This window comes from Phaethon lepturus, unplaced genomic scaffold, assembly GCF_000687285.1.
Source record: "Phaethon lepturus isolate BGI_N335 unplaced genomic scaffold, ASM68728v1 scaffold13510, whole genome shotgun sequence".
In the NCBI taxonomy this organism is placed as follows: Eukaryota; Metazoa; Chordata; class Aves; order Phaethontiformes; family Phaethontidae; genus Phaethon; species Phaethon lepturus.
The window spans coordinates 65,962-90,276 of NW_010512713.1; the positions used below are offsets into that span (position 1 = coordinate 65,962).

Below are 24,315 nucleotides of genomic sequence, written 5' to 3' on the forward strand. Positions count from 1 at the left end.
ATGGATAAAGAGGCAGCTGCAGCTTGATGAATAGCAAGGTAACTCTTCTGGAAGGTGGGTTTGTGTGCGCACAGGGGCACAAGGGGAAAGGCAGACTATGTTGTCCTCCATAGCTACACAGCCTGAAGAGCTTTGATCTGAAGGGCTCTCTCAGTTGTTTCAACTCTGTGGCTAAGAATCTGAAAAATATCAAATACTTGAAGAGTAAAGACTTTCAAAGAGCCTGTGAATTTCCAGTGAAACTCAAGCCTGCTGTCAAGAGCCTCGATGCTGGAAAACCTGGGATTGATCTCGTACCATTTTCCCCCCGCAAATTCCTGTGTGCTGTGGATATGAGCGCCTTGTGATCAGACACGATCCTCAGCTCACCACCAAGAGCAGCACGCTCCAGAAGTCATGCAGCCAAAACCCCCCCAGTCACTGGCGGGCGGTTGCTTCATCAGAAGCAGCCCACTGAGGCAGCAGGGGATGGAGGGTCCTCTGGACAGCTGCTGAGATACCAGTGGCTGATCCTCAGGAAATTAAAACCAGAGCTCATAAACCCACTGACATAATGTTTCTGAAAACGGTCCATTGTACCCCAGACTGCTACCTACCCCATGCCAGCGGGAGCCAAAGGGCTGTCCTGCACACACTGCTTTGCCTCAGAGCCTGGCCGTGGTCTAGACCTCCTGCATGGAAGTTTTTTTGAAAAACAAACTCTATTGCCTATAGGAGTTAATGGCTTCTGCTTTGGCTGCACCCCCTCCACTCCATATGCTGGATTTTGACAGGGGAGGCTTGTTGTGCAACCAGAGCTTGCACTAAACGCCATGACCCATTAAAAATGCCTATTAAGCAGATTTCTAGAGCAGCACTACATACCTGGGTTTGCTCATTAAACCAAGAAAACTTAACTGAGAGAGATGCTGAAATCTTTCACATGGCTCTGGGAAAGCAGATTCCTCTGGGAACCTGCTACCATAGGATGGCGTTTGCTTTGTAGCACCATCTTCCACATAAGCTTCCCCCTGACCCCAAGCCCCTTTGCAATAACAAAAATACATTTTACATTTAATGTATGTACTGTCTGGCCCCTGGGTCTGATTGCTAGAATTGCTGGGTAAGACAGCAATTCTTACCGACACTGTTGTTCACCCTTTTGTCTGGGAGCGAGCCCTGAATGCTGTGTGCCTGCAGATATTACATGTAGGGCTAAAGTTAAGCACCTTTGTGCACACAATAGAAGGCACTGACAAAACAGGCAGAACTTTTCCACTCAGGAAGCATGTGCAAGCCTGGCTAATTAAGAACTGATATGTCACAGGGGTCTGTTTTAATGCCATTTCCTACCCTAAGGTCAGTGCAAATCCCATGCCAGAGTAGTTGCTGCACTTGACTTCTATTGCTTTGGCAAAAGTGGCTGGCACAGGGACCCACATCTCCAGCACAGGTCTGCTGTGTGTGTCTCGGTAGTTCATTCTCTTTGAAGTTACAACTGGGATGATTAAATGCATTGCTCAGAAAATGGCCACAAATCTCTATGAAAAGGAGGGTGTGCCAGCTTTTATGTATAAGCATTTCTTCAGCCTTCTGCAGCTCTGAATTCTCATTTACCTGACTGAAACAGCAAAGAAATGCAGAAAGCCAGCTTACAGAGAACAGTTCAACCACAGGACAATGTTATCTCAAGGCAGTCTTAGTAGAAATGCGTTAACTGTTCAATGCAACAACACAAATAAGCTTCCTTCATGACCAGAGTGATCAGCCAAGGAATGTCACTATGGCAAATGCCAGCACAAATTAATATAATTTGACTCCTGAAGATAAGAGTTTAAACAAAACATTTTCTTAGTTTGAAATTACTGGTAGGATTTAATCTGTTTCACACACCTTGAGTCATGCTGTACAATGGACTTTTCCCTTGCCTTACCATGGTGTTAGTAATACAATCTATTTATTCAGAGGCCTCCTACTTCTTTCCCCTCACGAATGGCAGAATAAAGAAACATTGTGCAAAACGTCTGAAGCATGACAGCCCACCGCTCAACGCCCTGCTAGCACTCAAGCTGCACTTCAGTAGTTTACCTAAAGCTGGGTAGCTCTGGAAGCCTTTCTAATTGCATTCTTCCTCAACTTTCATCTAATCCAAGAAAGAATGTTGTTACAGAGTTTTGGGATTGGTTTTTGGTGTTGCAACAGCTTACCCATTGCAGATTTCAGGATGTCAAGTCACAGTGACTGGAAATTTGTGTTCCTTAAGGGAGGTCGCTGGTGAAGGTACCTCCTTTCTGCAGCAGCGTACAACAGCCTGCATGGACAGGCTCTAATGGCAGCGCTCACAGATAGCCTGATTCCCAACACCTTAATTTCTGCCTCCACTGAGAAAGGGAGTGATGGACAGATTTCATCTTCTCAGATCACCCCTGCCAAGTGATACACTGAAGGACACGGAAACGTGGCTTTCCTTTATCTTACTGGAATTTTTAAGGTATTTGCAAATATTAGAAAAATCTAGTACCTTGCAGGGACTGAAGCATTCATATTCTGACTTACAAAGCATTCATTTGCACCCCCATTCAATTGTAATTTTAAGGACAGTAATTTAGTGAACATACAGAACAGATACTTTTTTTTTTCCTCTTTAAAAGACTGAAAAACTGTCACCATTTCAGCATATTTCTTCTTCTAATGGTTAAATAAATCACTCCTCTGTCTACTTTCATGTATATGTTGGTGTTGTCCAAGATTGAAGATAGTTACACAGAAGACATAGTCATGTTCTAAACCCAAACTGGGCCACACCAAAGGTCTGTCCAGATCAGGATCCTCTCTCCAGCAGTGACTGAAAATTAATGCCAAGCAAATCATATAAGAGGATAAGAACACAGTATGTTTTTACAGTTTCTAGCTAGCATGATGCCCTTGATTTAGATGTGGTCTCTGCATATTTAGTAGCCTGGATTTTTTTTTTTCCGTAACTTGGGAAATCTCTCTACAAGCCTGCATTAACTTTCAGCACACCCACAGCATCCTGCAGGAAGGAGCTCCCCAGCTCAATTACCTGTTGCAAGACACCTCCTTGGCTTGTTTTGAACCTGCCTCCTCTTAGATTTGTTTACACCTTAATTTCTGTATACTCCCCTCTTCCATGCAGTCATGGGTGCTCCTCAGTCATCTAATTTACACCACAAGCATTGTAAGAGCTGACAAAATCTGACCTCATTACTTAATACTTTTTCAAACCTATAATTTAGACCTAATCTTAGCCACACAACAACCACCCTCACCAGCCTCAGGACAAACTGTGCTTGCAAGAGTTAACAATACTCCTCTGGGTTCATCCTATGTCAGCCAAGACCCCAAATCCAGAACTAACTTTACACATTTCACACTATTGTTTTTCTGTTTTATTCTACTTGTTGTCATCAGCCTTCCTCCTAGCCCTACAGCATTGGCCAAGTCTTAGGATAACTTTCAACTCTGTTGAAAACCATAACATTTACCCTGGCAAGGCATGTGCAATAACCACACTTCCAGCTCAGTGCAAATAAAGATGACTGCTTGAAAACAGAAACTCCCATTTGTGCCCTGTGTGATCTTCAGACACTTATAAAACAACTTGCTCGCTGCCTGAGCACTAACCCTTGCTTCAGCCATAGTGAAGGTGTTAGTAACCACCTCAAGACCACCACCCAACACTGACCTTTACTTTTAGTTTCATGGAGCTTCTCCATTCTGGTCTTGCCACCAAACTCAACTGTTCCACTCCCATCTTCCCAACTCAACCCAAATTGCAAATAACATCTTGGCTTTAAATTCAGTTCTGTGACCTAATCACTGCCTTAAAAACCTCATTAAAAGCTTATCACACCAACCCTTCACATCCTGCTGCTGTAGGTGTCCACAGCTGAGGAACATACACTGCTTAGCAGCTTCTCTGAGGCTCAGTCTTAACCACAAACTCTCCGATGTGACAGGGCATCCACCAGCTGGGAAAGTACCAGGGCCAGAAAGTTCTATCACCTTCAAATCCAGCCTCAAGCAATTTACTCAGTTAACAACACTTCTTATTTCCACCCTGTGGAAGTATCAGGCTTTAAAAACAATCTCTTCCTCTTCCTCACACCTAAGCTGAATGCCAGCCCTGCACTTCAGCCTACCCTTCCCACTGGCCAGACACACAGATCCTTCCAGAAACCAGGCCAATGCCACTCAACCATCTGACATCCCAGACCTGCACTCATGATGACTGGCACAATGTCAGTTCTGCAGTGATACCTTTTGCTCTGACCATGGTAAGATAAAGTCTTAGGTGGGAGTTATAGTTTATGTCTGAAAGAAGGTGAGGAAGGAAAAGGTTTGTTGCTGAGATAAGGGCTGTGGCCAGTGGGTGCATCATGGGCTGTTAGCTCAGAGACAGTCACTGGATCTCTGCCTACCTTGCAGGACTGACCATTCACCTATTCGGAAAAAATTTGCCACCCCAGCTGTCCAGAAACTTACCCTAAGGTATCATCCACATTGACTAATTAGTCTTCCCACAGCTCCGCAAGACTGGCAAGATAGAACAATTAAAAAAAACAGCGCTCATCTCCAATTTCCTGTTTGTAGGTAGACCCCACAGGTCTAACATGAAGACTACTGCCAGCAGCACCACTGGGCCTAGAGCTAGCTCTGAGGCAGTTAGCGGGTCACTGACCATTTTGAAGTAATGGGTTAAGGTCTGGGTTCAGGAAAGAAGGTGTGGCTGAGTAAGCCTAACGTGCTGGCAGGTGGATCCTGCACGCTTAAGGTGGTGCATGGGATCAGGATAGCTGGGTTTTGGCCTCTTCCAGGTTGTTTGGCTGCAAGTTCAAGGTAGTAGTCTGCTTAAGGTTTGAGTTCGGAGAAACAAGAACTGGAGAGAAGAATTTATAGGCAGATTCTGCAGGTACCTCACATCTAAGATGAGGGCTCATGCCAGGAGACTAGAGTTGAGGTCAACAGAAGCTCAGGACCCAGCTTCTTTCTATATCCTACAATACTCAGAAGGTGAGGACAGGGACTATCACAGGAGGTCAGCAACAAGATCCATGTCAGGGCAAGCGGCATGTACTGAACTGTGGCAGCAGACTCTCAGAGTCCTGATGAGCCTCACCTGGCCCCACATCTAATGCCCATTGCTCTAGGAGCCACATTTCAGCTCAGCCCTGTCTCCTGGATGGACCTGTGCTGTAGGTAGTCTGTGTCCTGGATGGATGCCCTCAGACACATGGTCTCATTTGTCTCTACTCCTGCCTCTTGCCCTTTCTCCTGGATGACTTTGAGCCACTGTTGCCTCTGGTCCCATCTCCTCACTAGACCCTGACCAGGATTCAGCAACAAACGTACTTTTCAGCTTCTGTTGTCAGGACCCATGTCTGAGCATCAGCCATGGGAGGCTGGTGCTAGATCAGCAGAGAAGGAACTGACCAGCTAAATTTAACTCTGCATATTAGAAAGCTACATAATGGCTGGCATCCAGGCTTGCTGAAGGGATGGGTTTTCTGGATGGAAGATACAGGCTTCTGGGTAAAGTGAGGATTAAGATCAAGTTCAGCAGAAGTGGAAGAGCTGAGATAACTACAGAGTTTTAGAATCCCCCAGAACAATAATGCTGGATTTTACTGGCAAAGGTTTCCTTAATTAGGTTTGGAGCGGGTAGGTGTTGCTGGACTGCAGGTTAAGCCAGGGCTGCTGTTGGGGCCAGGGGGGACCTCGGCCAGCAGCTCTCTCACTTGTCTTTCATAAGGCTGTTAGTAAAATCTGGTGCCAATGGTAAAAATAGTCACTGTTTCATACCCCAAGAGTGACTTCGCTTTTGGGTTTAAAAAACCTTCCCCTGTCATTACAAGATGTAAAGAGACGAACACATGAAAGACATTTGCAGCACAGAATACGTAACTGGAATCAAGCCAGGATCATTTATGACTTGATGACCCCCACCTCAGCATAAACATATCAAAAAGGGACAGCAGCAAATCCTTCATGCTGTGCTGCACAGAGTCTGGTATTAATGACTCTGCCAGAAACGTCGTGAACAGATCAGAGCTTTTTAAATTGGACAATGTGCTTCCTGGAAGCACTTTTAGCCTTGATGGTAATAGGAGCTGTTGTCACATTATCATAAAGGTCTCCCAAATGAGATCTAGTCCGATTCTGCAGCAGATGTTGAACAAGGATTGCTTGATCTTAACCTGTGTCTCAGCTGCAACTCTGCTGCTGGAATGAGAAGCCAGTAAGGCCAGAAAGTGACACAGAAGAGGACTCTTCCTATTTCATTTGAGACATCAGGGAATTCCTCCAGAAGCCTCCAAAGTCTTTCCCCAGTTCGGCAGCTAACCAGAGCAAACAGTTATGCACATGGCTCTCTCTTAAGAGGAAATCAACTTCCTACCACCGTTTCAGAGCACTGGTCTGGTTAGGTCTGGAGGGAAGAGCTAAGTCACAGCTGCCTTTCCTTGCTGGTCTGGCCCAGCAGAGCCAGAAGGATGTTGTATCAGCCCACCTAACCACTCACTTGGTCCCAGGCAAGAAAAAAAAAAAAAATTATTTTTTTTTTAACAAAATTTAAGCATTTCTGTATCTTAAAAAAAAAAAGAAAATAACAAAAATCAGTTAACATAAATTTCAGGTTTGTCATTTTTAATTAATCCATGGCAGTTCACCCTATGCTCAGCCAGAGCTGTGCAGTAGTAGGTCAGTACTCTGTGCCACCAGCGTCCTGCCTTCCACCTTCACTGCTCAGCCACCAATATTCCACGAACAGGCACGGTCATCCCCTTTTTATACATACAAACTTCAGTTAAAGCTGAAACTGAATGCTTGCATCCCATGCCTCAGGAGCAGCCAGCCTTAGGGTTTAGGATTAGGCTTTGGTCACTGGGCTTTCTGGTGCTGTGCTCAGGCAATTAAACTATATTCTTTGGGCTTTGCATAAAAATAAGTCCCCATTTTTCAGTAAGAAATCACCTGTAATGTAACTCTACAGGACCTGGGGTGTGCTCTGGGGTTCAAATAATGCTGGTTGCTTTCTATTCTAGACAGAGCAATAAAGAGAAGTAATTAAGTTAAGACAACAAAATAAGTCTTTCTCATTTGCCAGCTGTAAAATATTTTAGTGCAGGGAGAAAAATAAACTGAAAACTGAAATTTTGAAAACTTTTGTTTCGTTAGTGGCATTGTACCTCGTCAGTAAATACGGCGAGAATGAAGCTGGATTGTCCTGCTCCGAAAACATTGGCATGGATCCTCCCATTATCCAGAAGCGGAAATACAACACAAGAATCACCTTCAAAGAAGAACATCTCAGTTAGCCATGCACTACTAAGAAGAACTAAGGGCTCCAGCAAGTATTTTGTTGTGACAGCTCTCTATGCTCTGCTCTGGGCTAGAAGTGTTCCCCCCCTTTCACATGTGCATTACTGACAGCAACTGGCATATCGCAGCTATCCATGACAAAGGCAGCATTTTGAAGGACAAATCCGTCACCCTGCTACGGCTCAGACTGCGAAGTTTTGCTACTGACCTCTGCCTAAATACAGAGGGAAAGACAGGGCTGATGTCTTAAAAGCGGTTACCATTCACCCCTGCTGCCACAGGTCTAAGGACAAGCTTCACCGGTGTATCTCACGCTGTGTAATCCTAATCCCTGGAAGGACTTCTGCAGGCTGGCACTCCTCCACCTTTCTGGGCACCACTGGTCACCGCAGGAGAAGCGAAGGGATCCGGCTCCTAGAGCAGCACAGGGAGTTGCACAACCAGCACACCCCCGTGGAGGTGCCTGTTTTCTCCCCAGCCTCATGTCAAGTCCTGTTTTGCAGCACGCCAAGCAGCAGGTATTTTCAGGCAGAGCTTTTCTTGTGACTCTTACCGAGCCCTGCACTGAAACTAACGGCATGCCACTGAAAAGTCAGCCCAGCGCCAGAGAGTCCCCGGGTACGAGGGCAGGAAATACTTGCAGATGATTACATGGTTGTAAGGGCAACCACTATAAATTAAAAGAAAATTTGAACTGAAAACACAGCAATATTCCTGTCTCTTCCCAGCTGAAGTTTTCTAGACTGTTTTCCAAAACTAACTTTGTGTTAAGATCTACCATCTAAGCTTTCTGAGTCTTTTGGGATATTACCACGCAACATTCTTTCTCGTTACATACACAGAAATAGAGTCAAGTCCATTCGTACTCACGTAGCTTATCACCAAAGCAGCTCTCTTCAAAAAAGGCCTTGCAGTATACAAGAAATTCTGGTTGTTATTTGCAGTTAAGTAGCTGAAATATAAGGAAACAAAGATTTGTTCAAGTATTTTGAAACAATAACTCATTTTTCAAAGTGGAAAAAAAGCTATACATTGTTTAATCACCCTAAACTAACATGCAGTAATGATGACATCACTCTTCCTCTTCAAAGCCCTTTCCACATGACTGAAGTAAAATATTGAGAGCACCTCAAATAATATACACCATAATACATTGCAGTTTCCCTATCAAAATCTGGTTTGGTTTTGTTTTTATATCATCAATTAACTCCTTAATCCTCAGAAAACCCCAAACGTGTGTCTCACTAAGATTACTGTCTTCAGACTCCCAGAAGACCACACCAAGACACATTTTTAAAAGGTCACCCAAACAGAGCAATTCAATTTTAGGCTGTGATTAAAATGCAAAAACTCCTTGTTCCCAACTCTCTGCTCAGTCTCTAGAGATGCAAATAGCCATCTAGCAGAACTGAATTTATTTTAAGCTTTTTTTTTTTTAAAGTCTATTCTGCACACAAGTTTCATCAGAAGTCTGCTGACAAGGTGTTATGATAATTAACTGCACAGAGACAAACAGACAGGCAGCTTTATTGTTGCAGGAATGTTCATAAAAACCTTCCTGTTTCTCAATAAGTAAAATTAAACCGTACCTGGAGCCAAAACTACACATTTATTTTAATATAGGGTAGAAGCACTTGCCAGTTCTAAGGAGTTTTCTTAACATAACAAACGGTGCCATACCTATGGCATTAATTCAGTGATAATTCCATTTCCATTGAACCTTACAGAGGCTTCATCATTGTAATAAAGCAATGAGAAACAAAAAGAAATACAGAAGAGACAACAGGAATATTTTAAGCATAGAGGAGCTAGAAAACTACTGGAAAAATGACAAATAATTTTAAGAATTTATAAATATCAAGTAAACAAAATAAATTCAGAATGAAAACATTTGCAGGTTCCTCTGTGTAACATACAATCAGTATTGGGATACTCTATTTAAATGATTTACAAAAACTGCAGCATGAATCGCAACACCTGCACGCAACTTAGCTTTCCGAGCATGAAAGCATCATACGATTCTCCCATGACCATCCAGCACATAAAATGCCTCTTACTTCCTCTCCAAATTCCTCAAGACAGACTATCATCGGATGGCTTCCACCCTTCAAGTCTTCAAAAAAACATGATTGCAGCACTTCCTAATACTGCCAAGAGCCTTTAATGTCTGGCTTTTTGTTCAAATTTTCTATAGTAGGAAGTTTGCAAGCCTGGTCACCATGGCAAGATGGAGAAAGGATTACACTGCAGACAAAAGCACCAGGGGCAAAGCCAGCAAGAAACAGAGGCAGCATTTAACAAGAAGAAAGAATTATGTCTGGGTGCTCTCTACGAAATAACTGCTCTTCAGAAAACTTTCCCTAAGTGTCATGCCTAAAACTTAGGAACCACACCATACATTGTAAAGCAAGCCAGATGACTTTCAGTCTTTGGTGTCTACTTATTTACAAATGTTGACATTTAAGCACCGAATCTGACTTAAATGTCAGACTAGTCTTCAAGGGCTGAACTCCGCAAAGCGCAAAGTTTTTTGAGCTCCCACTGATTTTAATCAGGCTCCAGCAAGTACAAGTGAGATGAAACTAAGCCTTCAGCTTTCTCTCTCCATGAAAGGTCAGGCTGGCCTTCAAGCATTCATCATGGCCCTGCTCCAAAGCCCACCAGAGCCAAAGGGAAAGGCTCTCGGTGACTTTAATAGCATTTGGATGAAACCCTGGTCTTTTGTTCCCTACTGGAACCTTTTATGAAATTCAACCCCCTCACAATTTGCAGCGGGAACAGAAGTATTGGGTTGCGTTTTGTTTATATTTTTATGGGTGGAGGGAGAAGAGCCCTCTATTAATCATGCTGCCTGACTCTTTTCAAGAACCTGTTTTCACTCACTTGTAGTTTTAACTAACTGCAACACTTTAGGCAGAAGTACTCCATTACAAATATTTGCTTTAGGTGGAATTATTCTGGGAAAAAAATCAGCCAGAACAGTTCAGCTTTTTCTCCAAGACTTCGATTAAGAGACAGAGGAGCACTTTTGGCAGTGTCAATAAGTCTGCCAACTTCATCCTTGAGAAACAGCATCACCTCACACCAACGACCTAAAACTCATGAGGTGGCCATCACCTCCGGGCCATGGGTTTGCAACCCTCCAGAAAGCCACCCACAGTCGGGCAAGCTATAAACTCAGGGGGCAGCACCTGTGGGGAGGTGGGGAGATACAACCCCCCTGCTTTCTCACGCTCAGCGGGGATCTGGCTTTCAACAGATCAAGTCTGTATCGAAGATATTCCAGCTGGAACAACTGCTAGGGACAACATGCTGTTTGTGAAGGCAGCCCTTCAGAGGTAAGGGTAAGCTCCACTTTAGGTTGCTGAGGCTCAGGACGCACATCTGTACTTCAGAGCCTTGCAAACACCAAGCTAGGTCTGGAGACCACCATACAGGAACCCTCCTCACTACCGTCTCTCTGCTCCCTCTCAAGCCTGGCCTGAGCAGAAAACTAAGGCCAGAAAATTAATGTAAATGGAAGGCAGTAGCTGCTCTTTCATCCTTGGCAGTACAGTGCGGGAACGCTTACTCTTTAAATATCTGGATTTTGACTTTTTTTGTCTGCCTATGAGTAACTAAAATGCTGCCCACATCTCACACCTTCCCTGTGGCAAGCATAACAGTACGCAAGCTACTAAACACAGTTTCAAGGTATGACTTTACCTGCAAGTCAAACTGAATTTGATGTGCTCCACCGAATTGCAGGGTGGCTCTGGCTACTGCAGAGCAGGCCTTTTTGATGGTTGGACTTGATGATCTTCAAGGTCTTTTCCAACCTTAATGATACTATGATTAAAATCCTGAAAGGCCCCTTTATGGAGCAGTTAACATCTCCAGGAAAAAAAAGAAACCCCTGCATTGACACCAATTTCAAATCACCACTCTGTGCTGAAGAGCAGGTGGGCAGCAAGCAAGAAGGAACCAGAATGAAAGCAATGGGTAACTGGGACTGGGTGATACAAGAGAGTTCAGGGCGCCCTGAACTTTCTGATCCTTCCTCCAAATGCTTTTTGCTACTTTGCAGCTTCGGTTAAGAAATGTTTCTTTCTGTAATAGTTCAATTAGGGAGCAAAGCTTTTCCATTTTGAGAAAGCTGCTGTCCTGAAGTCTATCTGGAAACCACAAAAGATAACATGGTTCACTGCTTGGTAATCCAGCTGTCTGCCCATCAGATCAACCTGTAGGAGCGGCATAAATGTACAGGTTATGCCCAGTGCATCAAAACTTTACAAGAACCATGTGGTTTTCCAGAGTACCTTATTGAGGCTACTACTTGTTTCAGGAAAGGTAAGTAATAAAACATCTTATGTCTGGTGCAGGTAAAGAACAATACACAGTTTATGTGTTAAAATCAAATGAACTGCAAACAGGACCTGGATGGGGAATTTTGTTAGATGTCAGTGACACACAGAATGTAAAATGCAGCAGCATTTACATTTTACATGTAAAATTGCAGCTTGCAAAAACATCTGAAGTTATGTTGAATGTCGCTCAGACAACCTCACAATCAGCCAAAGCTCGCTATTTTGTCTTTAGCTAGGACTATCAAAGAAATTATTATTACAACGGTTAAACTGTTTTTTACCTGTTTTAAACAGCTGCCTTGTATAAAGTCATTCACAGGTCAGATTTCCATGCATTTGCCAACTACACCAGGCTGCCAAACATCCCACTGTTCCTGGGAACCACTCCCTACCACCGGCTCCATGCTGACCAGCGTTAGGTGGCTCCCGATGCCAAAACACATACACGCATTCACCCCCACATGAGAGCGGGCATGGGATGGATATAGGAAAACTGTATTGACAGTAGTTCCGCGCAGCAGAACACCATCTCCAAAGCAGGTGAACGTTTCAAGGTGAGGGTCTCCCAGATTTTCACAATGAAATTATAAAATTAAGAGGAGGAAATCCAGATCGCCAGGTTTGCTAAACGAGCGCGAAAATAGCCCATCTGAGCGGAGGTTCCACCTCTGCTTCATGCCAGCTTTCCCACAAAGCAAACCAGCATGTAATTGCCTACTCGCTATCTTTTAAAAGCCTTTCAGAAATACTCCCTGCAGCAACCAGAATCACAACAAACAATAAATCCAAGAAACGCTTAATAATGCAGGGACTTCTCTCGCACAGTTCGAGCGGAGGCCAAGACAGATATTTGGCAGCTCCAGCTTCCTGAAAAGCACGGCTCATCCTGAAATCAGTTACATCATCAGGGCACTCGGAGGTTTTATAATTGAAGACAGCAGGGTAGGTGGCCTAGTAAAACTCAATACCATGCAGTTCACAGGAATGTAAACTTCCCTGGTACCAGATGGACTCTGTGTTAATCAAAACAAACTTCTCGAAGAAGCAGGCAGCCTTTTTAATTTGCCTGTGCCACTGGAGGCATCTAGAGTTCACAGAAAGGAGCGGGGCAGCTCCTCAGCTGCCATTCACTGCCAGGGCTGTTTGAGCTATCGAAAACTGGTATCGGCAACACATTTATCCCATGCTATAGCTGACTCAGCTTTGGTATAAAACATGAACTTGTTCTTGTGTTCTCTTTGAAGGCTTTCTCAAGGGAAGCAAACAACCGATTAAGATGTATGATGGATGGTCCCCATCAAGGACATCTAAAAGACCAACATAAGTAAGCAGTAGAACAAGCTTTGGTAATTCAAGAGCTTGTTTTGGCCAGGTCCCTCCGCTGTGAGATCATTGCTCCAATTCATATTCTCAGGAAACAGATCCAACTCCCAGCAACCGCCAGTGTTTTGAACTAACACTTTCAAAACCCTCATACTAAAGGAAGGCATTAGAAGAATAAGTATAAAAGCAAGGCTGTTAACTTAATTATTGATAACAGTAAGACACCTCTATTCAAGATATTTTTAAACTTAAAAGGGGCTATTTTAAGTGAATGTCAAAGTTTTAGGTCATGGGTAGATGCACATCTAGCTCCAAACCAGCCTGACAGACTCCCCTGCTGAGAATGCAGATTTTTTACAGGAGCCATATTTTGTCTCTAGAGACTATTCTTACCTTTTGTACTAAAGGATGACTTCCTTATAATCTGTCCAGCAAGTTGTATCTTATTTTGGAGAAGTATCATTTCAACCTAGCTTGGCCTGTATTCCTCCTTAAGGACAACCATCAAGGGCTAAGTGTACATGATGTCCCAGGAAGAAGAGAGGAGTGACAAATCCATCGTGGAGTAAAAAAATTGAATTAAAAACGAAAAACCAATACATTCCAGACATGTCTGGATTTTTAAGTTGCTTAAAATACCTGTCAATGCAGGGAAATAAAATATAAGTCATAGCTACAGGTTTTGCAAGGGAAAAAGACAGGCCCTCCTTCTTCCCTCTTTATGACTAGTCTTGACATTCCCCACAGCATGTGTGGCATCCTTGCTCCTTATCTCCCCAGAGAGCCCTAAACCCCAGCCACCACTACCCACACAGACCCAGATGCATAAACACACACAAACAGAAGGAGTTTTACAGACTCTTTAGGGGGCCATAGACAGATTTTATGAAAGTCGCAGCTGTTTTAACTCATTTGCACTCATAATGGCACGTATTCTTATTCTTTGTGTACATTTTCAGATGTGACCACTAATTTGGGGTTCTTGCTGTTCATTGGATTTTTGGAAAAAGCAAAGCAGGGCATAACAGCATTGGTATATACAGCAGAGAAGGCAATCCCACTTGTGCCTTTTACTTACTCTTTTAGGCAATACATATCTCATTCTGTGTGGGATGAAAGTGGAGGAAGAAAACTGGGCAGAACAGGGAAAAGAAGAGAGAGAGGCACAGTAAGGGATCAGGAATAGAAAGAGAAAAAAGTAAACAGATCAAAGATGTGACCAAGAAGGTGAAAAAAGGCTTCCCTTCATACCAGACATTCCACCGATGTGATGAGAAGACAAGGTTGAGCAGGGCTAACAGGAAAAATAAGACCTCATCAAAGCACAGTCACCTTCCACCAGATCTCAGGAAACCAAAGCACTGTGCTTGCAATTTAAAGCTTCTATCGATTTCAGCCATTTTATTTCCTCTGCATCACACACATCTGAGGCATTGAAATCCACCCTTAGGCTCGTTATTCCCTGCCTTAGCCCAGTTACAGGCTGGTATAGAGGTATTTCAAGTAACTGCAGTATAAGCAGCACCGATAGCAGCTTTGGCTGCTCCATGCATTCAACTACAAACGCCTATTTTCAGTTGTGTATTCTTTTGACAAGCTTTATTCATTCAGGCTGAAAGTTTCCCTTCCAGGAGCTTGTGTCAAGCTGAAATTGTTTTCTTCCTTGAAAGTATCAGGTAAAAAAGTTAGGCTGTTCCTGAAAAAGCAGTTAGAGAGATTTACCCATATCAACAAGTCGTGCAACAACGTTATTGGGAAAACTTCACTGGTTCCATATTTTGGAGCAGGGATTTGAAATTTAGTAGAGGGACTACGGAGATACTCCTGTTGTTGCTTTCAGCAACAATTCACTCCGCTTCTGGGCATGTGACAAGCCACTGGGAAAAAAATCTCTATTTGCAACGCTCACTAGAGATTTGTATCAATTCCCCAGGGTCTCTAGCCCTGCCAAACACCATCTAGCAGGAGCCTGCAAGAACAGCATCAGACTCTCCTTGCATTGCTCGGCAAAGCCATTGATATAGGAATCCCTCTCTCCTACAATACCTGTGTCCAGCATGGTGGATTCCATTTGCTTGGACTGCAGAGGGCCAAAAATTTGTGTCTGAAGAAGAGGCTATGGGAGCATGTGTTAGAAGGAAGAGAAGAGATAAAGGAGAAAAAGATAGGCACAAAGAAGAAAGGGACAAGAACAAAGAGGAGCCAGGAAGGAGAGAAAGGCAGTGAAAGATGGAGATACTGAGGGATGGGATGCCATCCAGAGGGACCTGGACAAGCTCGAGGAATGGGTCCCTGTGAACATCATGAGGTTCAACAAGGCCAAGTGCAGGGTCCTGCACCTGGGTCGAGGCAACCCGCGTGATCAGTACAGGCTGGGGGATGAAGGGATTGAGAGGAGCCGTGCCGAGAAGGACTTGGGGAGTACTGGCGGACGAAAAGCTGGACCTGAGCCAACAATGTGCGCTCACAGCCCAGAAGGCCAACTGTATCCTGGGCTGCATCCAAAGCAGCATGGCCAGCAGGTCGAGGGAAGTGGTTCTGCCCCTCTACTCTGCCCCAGTGAGACCCCACCTGGAGTCCTGTGTCCAGCTCTGGAGCCCTCAGCACAGGAAAGACATGGACCTGTTGGAGAGTGGCCAGAAGAGGGTCACAACAATGATCAGAGGGGTGGAACACCTCTCCTGTGAGGACAGGCCGAGAGAGTTGGGGTTGTTGAGCCTGGAGAAGAGAAGGCTCCAGGGAGACCTTACTGCAGCCTTCCAGTACTTAAAGGGGGCTTATAAGAAAGATGGGGACAGGCTTTTTAGCAGGGCCTGTGGTAATAGGACAAGGGCTAATGGTTTTAAACTAAAAGAGGGCAGATTTTGACTAGGTCTAAGGAAGAAATTTTTCACAAAGAGGGCGGTGAAACACTGGTGGTGAAACATTCTCAGATTGCCTAGAGAGGTGGTAGATGCCCCATCCCTGGAAACATTCCAGGTCAGGCTGGACAGCACTCTGAGCAACCTGGTCTAATTGAAGATGTCCCTGCTCACTGCAGTGGGGCTGGACTAGATGACCTTTAAAGGTCCTTTCCCTATTCTGTGATTCTGTGATATATGGAGATGTTCAGACCTCTGCTGCTGTCGGAGATCCAGCAGCAGTATCCAAGAAATCTGCTGCCACTGGAGCGCCATTCAGTTGCATCCCCAGCGGGCGCTCAGGAGCTGGACTGCGGCACTGGAGGCAGGAAAGAGCCCGCCTGCCCCAGAGCGGCTCCGCTTTCAAGGAGCCGATCTAGCACAAGCAGATGGACCCGAAAAGACAGGAGTCCTGGCTATCCTCTACAGAGCTGCCTTTGTGTCTTTGCACAGAAAATTGCTGGCAGCTCCCGAATACAGCCTTCCCCCAGAACACAGCACAGCATCCATGGGCCACGCTCTCTCTGCAGGGCCAGGCTTAGTAACGGGGCTGCCTGCAGACCCACCGCACACAGGCAGGGAGCATGGGGTCTGCGAGGTATCTAAAACACTCTCCCTAATCACAAGAAACAAGCTTACTCACCAGCTTTTATGTGAAGAGGGGAGGAGGTTATCCTCCACTCATGCACAAGGCTTCATTACTGTGAGTGGAAATTACTGAAGTGTCCCTGGGAATCAATTGTCCTAGCAAAAATTCACAAACAAACCATAAAAGATGCAGAGGCTTGCTGCATTGCTTTGATGCCCTCTGTAAAGCGTTTCATGTCAGTAAGCACACACTGGTCCAACTGGTCTGCTAAATTACAGAAGGAACCATGGTTTAAAATATAATTTAAAATAATGTAGGTGCAATTAGGGAATTAAGGCTCTAATTCTTTGCTCTTGTCTTTGCCCAGGACCCTAGTAAGCAAACTTTAAAAAAAAGAAGAAAAGAGAAATTTAAAAGTTTACAACAGGATGGAAGAGGAGGAATAAATCCATTCTATCAGTAAAATATGGCAGAGAAAGAGCACAGAAATCACTGTGAGACTGTCAGTCTCTTTCTGGTGAGCCTCCTGCACTCTGCACAGCAGAAGCACACCTCAAAGTAGGAAATAATACATACCACTCCTAGCAACAGCAAACCATCCCGGCTTCAAATCCCATGCCAAAAAAGATCAAATAAGGATGAGGAAGGGAAAAAAACCCACAACACCAAAAAACAAAGAGAACAGGACAAAACAGAAACCACCATATTCAGGCAGTCTACCTACTCCTCCTGGACAAACACATGGCACCACGCAGGCAACCAGCCCGCAGCAAACGCAGTGAGGACTCAGCCAGGAGCACAGCCCAGTGGTAAAAATGCCCGGCAATGGCAGGAGCCCAAGCACCCAGCCCCGAGGTGGGGATGGATGCGGTTGCCCTTACCACAACCACGAGGACATGCTGGGAACAGAAAAGAGCTCCCCTAGAGAAAAGACCCATCACCTCCTCCCTCCTCCATGCATCAGCCCTAAAAAAAGTGATAGGCACTGACGAGCAGCACAGGGAAAGGTAAGGGTCAAAATCCCAGCTCCTGAAACAACTCTTTTAGGATTTTAAATAACTTACTGGTACAGTGTTTGACTTGAGGAAGGAGGGGAAGAAAACAAACTTTTACAGCTGAGCCTGCTTTCAATCAGGGCAAATGTTCAGTTTGAGATTTTTTCTTACATGTTTGCTGAACTGAATTCTACTTTTTAAGTCATCATTTGGGGTCAGCCCAAAAAGAAACTTTTTGCAGTGCTTGGAGAGGCACATAATGTTTTAGTTGTGAGCATTTCTGGTAAAAAAATTGGAAGTGGTAAGTGAAAATCTGGTTTCAGAAAAAGACGTGGGCACAATTTGCAAAGAAATGCAGGGAGAAAATAAGCACCTGAAATTCCCTGTAAATGTAGCCTGAAGAGTATTGCTTTATTTCAAAACCTATTTGTTTTGATTTTTTTTTAATTCTTCTGTAATTTACTTGTAATCTGAAACCACTTGTCAAATTCAATTTAAATTCACATTTTTCACTTAATTGAAGAGGGGAAAAAAATCATGTATCTGCAGTTTGAATCCTTGACTTTGAGATAAGAGGATGGAAAAAGGAGCAGTTATCACGCTGCTATGATGGGCGGGGGCACTGTGGACCTTCAGGACAGTAAAACAAGAGTATGTACGGGGAGTTCACCAGCGCTAACATCCAAGATCCAATTTATGGACATCTAGAAACAAACAGCAAGTGGTAATGAGAAAATAAGTGAAAACAAGCGATAGGTAAAATTTGGGGGGATGACGACATTCATGCATTTAATAATCTTCCCTCTGCCTTAGGCTGCCTCTGCCTTAGGACAGTGAGGTCTAAGATCTAGGGCTGAGTTAAAGGACCATGTTAGCGCAGTTTGCGGGAGCAGGAGGAAGCTAGCAGTGTGAAAGAGTTCGTGTACCAGGCACTACTGCAATAGCAATAGTCTGCTTATTGAGCTGTTAATGAAGATGGCAAAGCTTGCGTGGATTCTCCTGAAAATGTTCGCTAGCTTAAAAGAGGTTATAAGCTATTCACTTACACTGAGAATCTTCCCAAATTCACACAATGGAAAGGAAAGGGATGGTTCTTGTTTCGATCCTTCTGCGCAAAGCCACCAGTAGCAGAGACACTAAATTCAGCTGTATCATCCTCAGACTGAAGCTTGGCCTGTTTTCCACAAACTTTTCCTTCAAAATGAAACCCTACTTAAAAAACAGTTTATTGGATGTCAGTGCTAAATACTTCAGGAAGAAGGTATTTCCTTTCCGGAAAATTCTTAATCCGACATTTGATCTACCATGTCCCTTTGCTTCTGTCAGATTAAATAAAGCAATCTGTAAATCTGTCACAGCCATCTCTAAATACCAATTAAATGGTTAAAAAACCCCTACAACCTTCCTCACTCTTTTCTTGTTAGGAAACTGTCATTTTTAACATCCTCAGAAATAGCTTGTTCTTTTTAAATATGAATGACATGAGTCTGTTAGCAATATAGTGAAGAAGCAAAATAACAGTCTTCAGAGCTGTATCCTTTCAGAGAAACTTTTTGATGTTTGCAATCAAATGCAACTCAATGCCAAAGTTATACTGCAACACAGAAAGAATCTAAAAGAAAACAATTCAAAAATTGGCAGCAAATTACTTCTTTTGTCAGCAGCCCTGTAAGTAAATTGTGCCTGTGCTATGACTGTTGGCATGAAATACCAAACACTATACTTCCAATAACTTTTATCTCTGTCACTTTTCCACACAATCATCTACACACAAATCCTTAAATTCTTCAAATTAAAAATGGACTGGTTTTTTCATCACAGGCACTCATGGTTCAGTTATGATAGGGTTCATCTGTGAAAAATAAAAATTAAAATCTGCAATAGCCAGCAAAGATTAGTGGCTTACTTTAAATGGATTTCCTCTGCAAAGCTATTCTTTATATCTCATCTAAACAGATAATGAATGGTAAAAGCCAAAAGCACATCAATAAAAGAATAATTCTGAAACTTGGCAAAATTATAAAAAATAATTGCATTTTATCCTATTTTGACCACAATTCAGTCTCATCTATTTCCAGAAAAAGAAGACCGCAAATGTGCAAATGTTCCAGTCTTCTTTAAGTCACTGAGATATTTGCTTTGAACTGCATTGGCAACTTCCAAAAATAAGCAGTAGCAAGAAAACAACATCATTTTGTAGTCTCCATCTCCACAGAATCTGGTATTTAAAAGCCTGGCAAGCATGAAAGAGCCTGCACAGTCGCTCACTGGAAAGCTTACAGGATGTTGCACTTAGCTAAAAATATGAGTAGCTTCTGTCTTGGGGATTCTGCAGCAGCCGGTAATGCACCCCTCAAGCACATCAAACTTTTACAGGATGGGGCTGGAGCTGACAGCAAGTAACCAAACCTTCCCACCTAACTGATAGCCTCTCTCCCCCAGACACGCCACGCCAGAAGGCACACCACCCACGTGACCTGAAGGAAACCCATGAAAACGCATTGTGAAATTTGGTCAAGGCTTTGTCACCCTCTGGTGTAGCTGTGGTCTGGGTCGTTCCGGTAGACCACAACCAAGATCATTTTAACAAGGTCATCCAGTAACGAACGTCCCTTCCACAGCCCCACCGCGCAACGCAGCTCCACGCTGCCGAAGGGACGCCTGCTCTGGCACCGCGTGGGGCATCCTCCGGCATCACACCTGTCCCACAAGCCAGCCAAAAGGAGGGTGAGAAGGTGTGGGCAGACAGGCCCTGGTGGGCAAGAAGGAGCCACACATCACGGGAAAGGCTGCGGGTCCCTCAGAGGATACTCCCGTGGTCTGTGCTCGTCTGGACTCCAAAGAGTGATAGAATCCGGTCCAAAATGATGCAGATGTCCAGACAAGTGGCAGAGGTGATGGAGGAGGGGAAAGGATAGAAGCGGTATCTGAACTACCACAAACACATCTGCTTATTCTTAAGGGACGGTGGTGGCTCTTGCAGGACCATTGCTGCAGAGGTGCATGGACACAGCTAGGACCTCGGCCTCGATGGCCACCAGAAGAGTCGCTACGGAAGAATGGCGGCACAGCCACTGCACCACAGCATGGCGGCAGTCCCGCTGCAACTAAAGCAGGAGAACCAATTCTCCCAAATTCACTTGTAAAGAAGCCCCAGGACAAGCGATGCTGCAACAAAACTGATCTGAAGGTTCTTGCATAGATTTGCTCCCAGGAAACTGATATTTTCATTAAACTAAGAGATTCTTTTTCTTTTCTTGTTCCCCATTAATATTTGCACTGCATATGTTTGATCCTATTATTAAACACAATATATAGCCCTTTGTTGAATAATTAAGAAAAGAGTACCAGCCAGCATGGGTAATATTGCCAGCCAAGACCGAAGACAGAAAGCTGCCGTTATTTCTGTATTTGAGTTATTGATTAAATGTAACATCCGTAAAGCAGCAATCAGAATTGCTATTCCACAAACATTCCCAGAGAAATAACGGCTTGTTCCAAGTGCCAATCACATATACTCCTGTGGTCAAAATGCAATTAAACAAGTAAAGCATCCAATATACCCACAAGCCAAACAAAAATAAATCACAGAAACCTGAACTGTGCAGCAAAAACAAAGGCAAGATTTTAAAAACATAATTCAAAAATAGGAAGTGTCAATACAAACTGTTGTTTGTAAGCCACTGTAAAAACTTTCACGTTACATGTATATGTGTTATTTATACACAGGGAAAAGGCTCTTTTTCAAAAATATGTCTCAATAGGAAAAATATTGTGAAACAGTAATGTTTTACTTATTCCAGAAAACTGTCTTTCTTTTTATCCTTCCTGGTTTGCCTATGAAGTTTTTTTAAGTGGTGAAATGGATGGGAAGAAAAACATTCTTGAATTAACTGTGTAAAACTCTTGCCCTCAGACCCTGAAGAAGGAAAGTTATTCTGAAAAAAGTAAACGAGTAAGAACAATACCAAACAAATGTACTGATTCAGCAGTCTCAATTTGATCACCACAAACTCATGCAGAGAGCAACATCTTCACCAAAGGCCACCAGGCTCACCAAGAGCGAAGAGCCAGAGGCAGAAGCCACGCTGGGGGACACCGAGGACCGCTCCGGCAAGACCCCGCAGCCCAAGCGAGCGAGCGGCAAGCGCTGCATGCTGCCATCTCCCACGGAGGGGAGAGGTCAGGCGGACCAGAGGACGGCCACACATCTTCAGTGAGAGCGTAAGCTTTCAAATCACACTTAGCTTGTGGATCCCGCATGGGTAAGAAAGGAGCAATCTCTAAACCAGCAGCAGTTCCTATTAAATTTGGCCATTGCACACCCCTCCCACGGTGCTTAGCATAGGAGGCACCTGCACGATGGACACCAGCCCTGGTTCAGAACTTCTCCTCTCGGTGAAGTCCTGCTCAGGGCAAGGGGTTACTGCAGTGTTTTGCAAGGAGCAGGGAAGTGGTGGAGTTTACCTAAGTGGCTGCTGCCTGCCAAAGCTTCCTCCAGAAAGCACAAGCTCGACAAAGTGCACTTTACTTGAGCAAAGCTATTGCGTCTGCTTCAGTTTTCTTTCCTTGAATTGATAGCTCAGGGCTGTGATGGAGAAGGCAGAAAAGGGCACTTTTCACAAGGGCCAAAAAGAAACAGATTTTACAAGATGGATGGAGCAAACGAAGGCAAAGTGTTGATGAACATACTGTGCTTTGGGCAACTTACTAAAACTCACATTACAAAAATCACTACAAATCATCTGCATCAGTTTACAGTCTTAACCAAAACATACATACTAGTTACCCCGCAGGCTGCTCACCTCAGGTAAAAAGAAAAAGTCTGCCCAATTCGTCAGTACCTATTACAAAGCAATAACCCACTGCTCCCTTTTGTTGGGTTTGGGTTTTTTAACCTCTTATGAGCTTGCTGTAGTGCCCTGAGCAGATCCAGGAGTCTCTCCCTTTGCAAACAGGCACCTAACAGCATGCCAGAGCGGCTGTCTCCAGAATTAGGACAGAGACGTCAAAACGCACAGAGTCAAATTGATCCGATCGATCTCTTGGAGAGTTGAGAAGCACACAGTCCTTGGAGACCTTTGTTTTTTCAATCTGCAATGAAAGGGCCTGGCAGTAAAACTGGAGAGAGCCAGTTTTATAAGCTGGGTGGGAAATGATTATAGAACTGTAGCAGTTCAAGGATCTTCCAGCTGCTTTAAATGATTTGGCTTCCTTATGAACATACTGAAGCGGGGGGGAAGAGAGAAAACTACTGAAGGTCAGCCATGAGTCCTCAATTTATTCTCAAACATTTAATGGAGAGATGGCAACAGGGGGAGGAAGGAGGAATACGGAGGGGGAATGGAAGTTACTGCATCGGTACATAAATACGGATTAAAGAAGCAGACCGGTTCCTGCAGTATTTTACACAAATGAGTGATATCAAGAGAGTGACAAGAGATCTGCAGCATTTACCCCGAGCTCCTCTGACCACAGCAGGCACACACTCAGGTGAGGTGTAAATTCAGATTCCCTGGAAAGCGCTGAACTGACCCCACTCTGCCACAGCTCAAAAGGCAGCTTTTATCGCTGCGTGAAATACCACTTCCCAAAAGGAACCGCAGCCCATTCTCTGCCTGCTTCGTTTGGTTTTCTCTTTTTATTACACAGGCTGAGCTATTACATGTGCCATACTAATAAGTGTTGCTGGGAAACAGTAAAATTTCCAAAATGCTTGGAGAGGAGGGGGCAGTTTGTTTCGGTTGAAAGTTTTTGTTATTTCAACTCCAGTTTGCACCTTTGCCAGCCCCACACTGCACTTTTGCAAGCTCCACAAGAAAAACAAGTGGCCTTCTATTGACCATCCTTCAGCAATCCAGGGTGGTTAGGACACAGAGCAGCATCTTAACACCTTCTCTTTCTGTCCCACGCCTGGGAAAAGTGTGACTGTTATTGAATCTAACTCTTTCTACATTTCTTATTTAGAAAACATCCAAAATAGAAACAAAACATGATGTTCACTGAAAAAAAGTATTTTTGTTTCCTTTTTGTTTTGTGTTTCAGGCTTTTTTTTTTTTTTTTGCAGATGGTTAGGGTTAATAACAAAAAACAATAACAAAAAACAGTTTGGCTTAAGCAAAGCTTTTTAGGGTGTCCAGTTTTGGGGTTTGTTGTTTTGGGTTGGTTTTTTTTTTTTTCATTAGGATGAATCTAATAAATTAATTTTCATCCTGTTGGGAGTCAACAGGAGCTCATGTATGTTCCCTTCCTCCTCCAAGGTCAGCAGGCTGCACTCTGCTTTCGTTCCTTGCTGGCACAGGCTGCACGCTGATTTTGGCAGCTCCTGTGCTGCCTGCTCGTCTGCTTGGGCACGGGTGAGCAGGCTGGTGGCAGCAGCCGCCTCCGGCAGGCACGGCGCCCGCCTCCGGCAGGCGATGCGGCACCGCCGGTTGCACGGAGGCTCTCCCTGCCCTTCACCCAGCTCCTGGGCACAGAGCAAGGCTTACATCCGGCTCCCTGGTTTTGACCTGACGCAAACATAGGTGTGGATGGAAGTATTTCAAGCATGTAATTGGGATCTTGTGTATGCCTCTCCAGTAACATTTCCAGAATAAATACTGTATTATACCGGATCTCACCCCTTGCCTCAGCCAGCCATCCCCCAATTGCACATAAACTCACTTTAAAACTCAAACATGCCAGATATTTATTTCAATTCCTTTTCTCTCTTACTGACTTTGCAAGGCCACATCTGATATAAATAATAACAGCATCCCCCAAGTTACAGACGAAGCAGCTGAAACCCTACAGACTCCATCCCACTTTCACTTCTGTCAACGGCCGCCTCGTGCTGATTTCAC

The 24,315-nt window shown here is 44.2% G+C and overlaps 1 protein-coding gene across 1 annotated transcript in view; it reads right to left on the reverse strand.

The window, feature by feature from the left end:
* TMTC1 (transmembrane and tetratricopeptide repeat containing 1) overlaps positions 1-24,315 on the reverse strand; it is a gene marked incomplete at its 3' end in the record, with an annotated part of 117,694 nt that overhangs the window by 64,744 nt on the left and 28,635 nt on the right. The window contains exons 5-6 of the mRNA XM_010287917.1: positions 8,191-8,272; positions 7,188-7,291 (exon numbers count right to left, since the gene is read on the reverse strand). Coding sequence (XP_010286219.1) covers positions 7,188-7,291; positions 8,191-8,272 — 186 coding nt within the window. The remainder of the gene's footprint in view (positions 1-7,187; positions 7,292-8,190; positions 8,273-24,315) is intronic.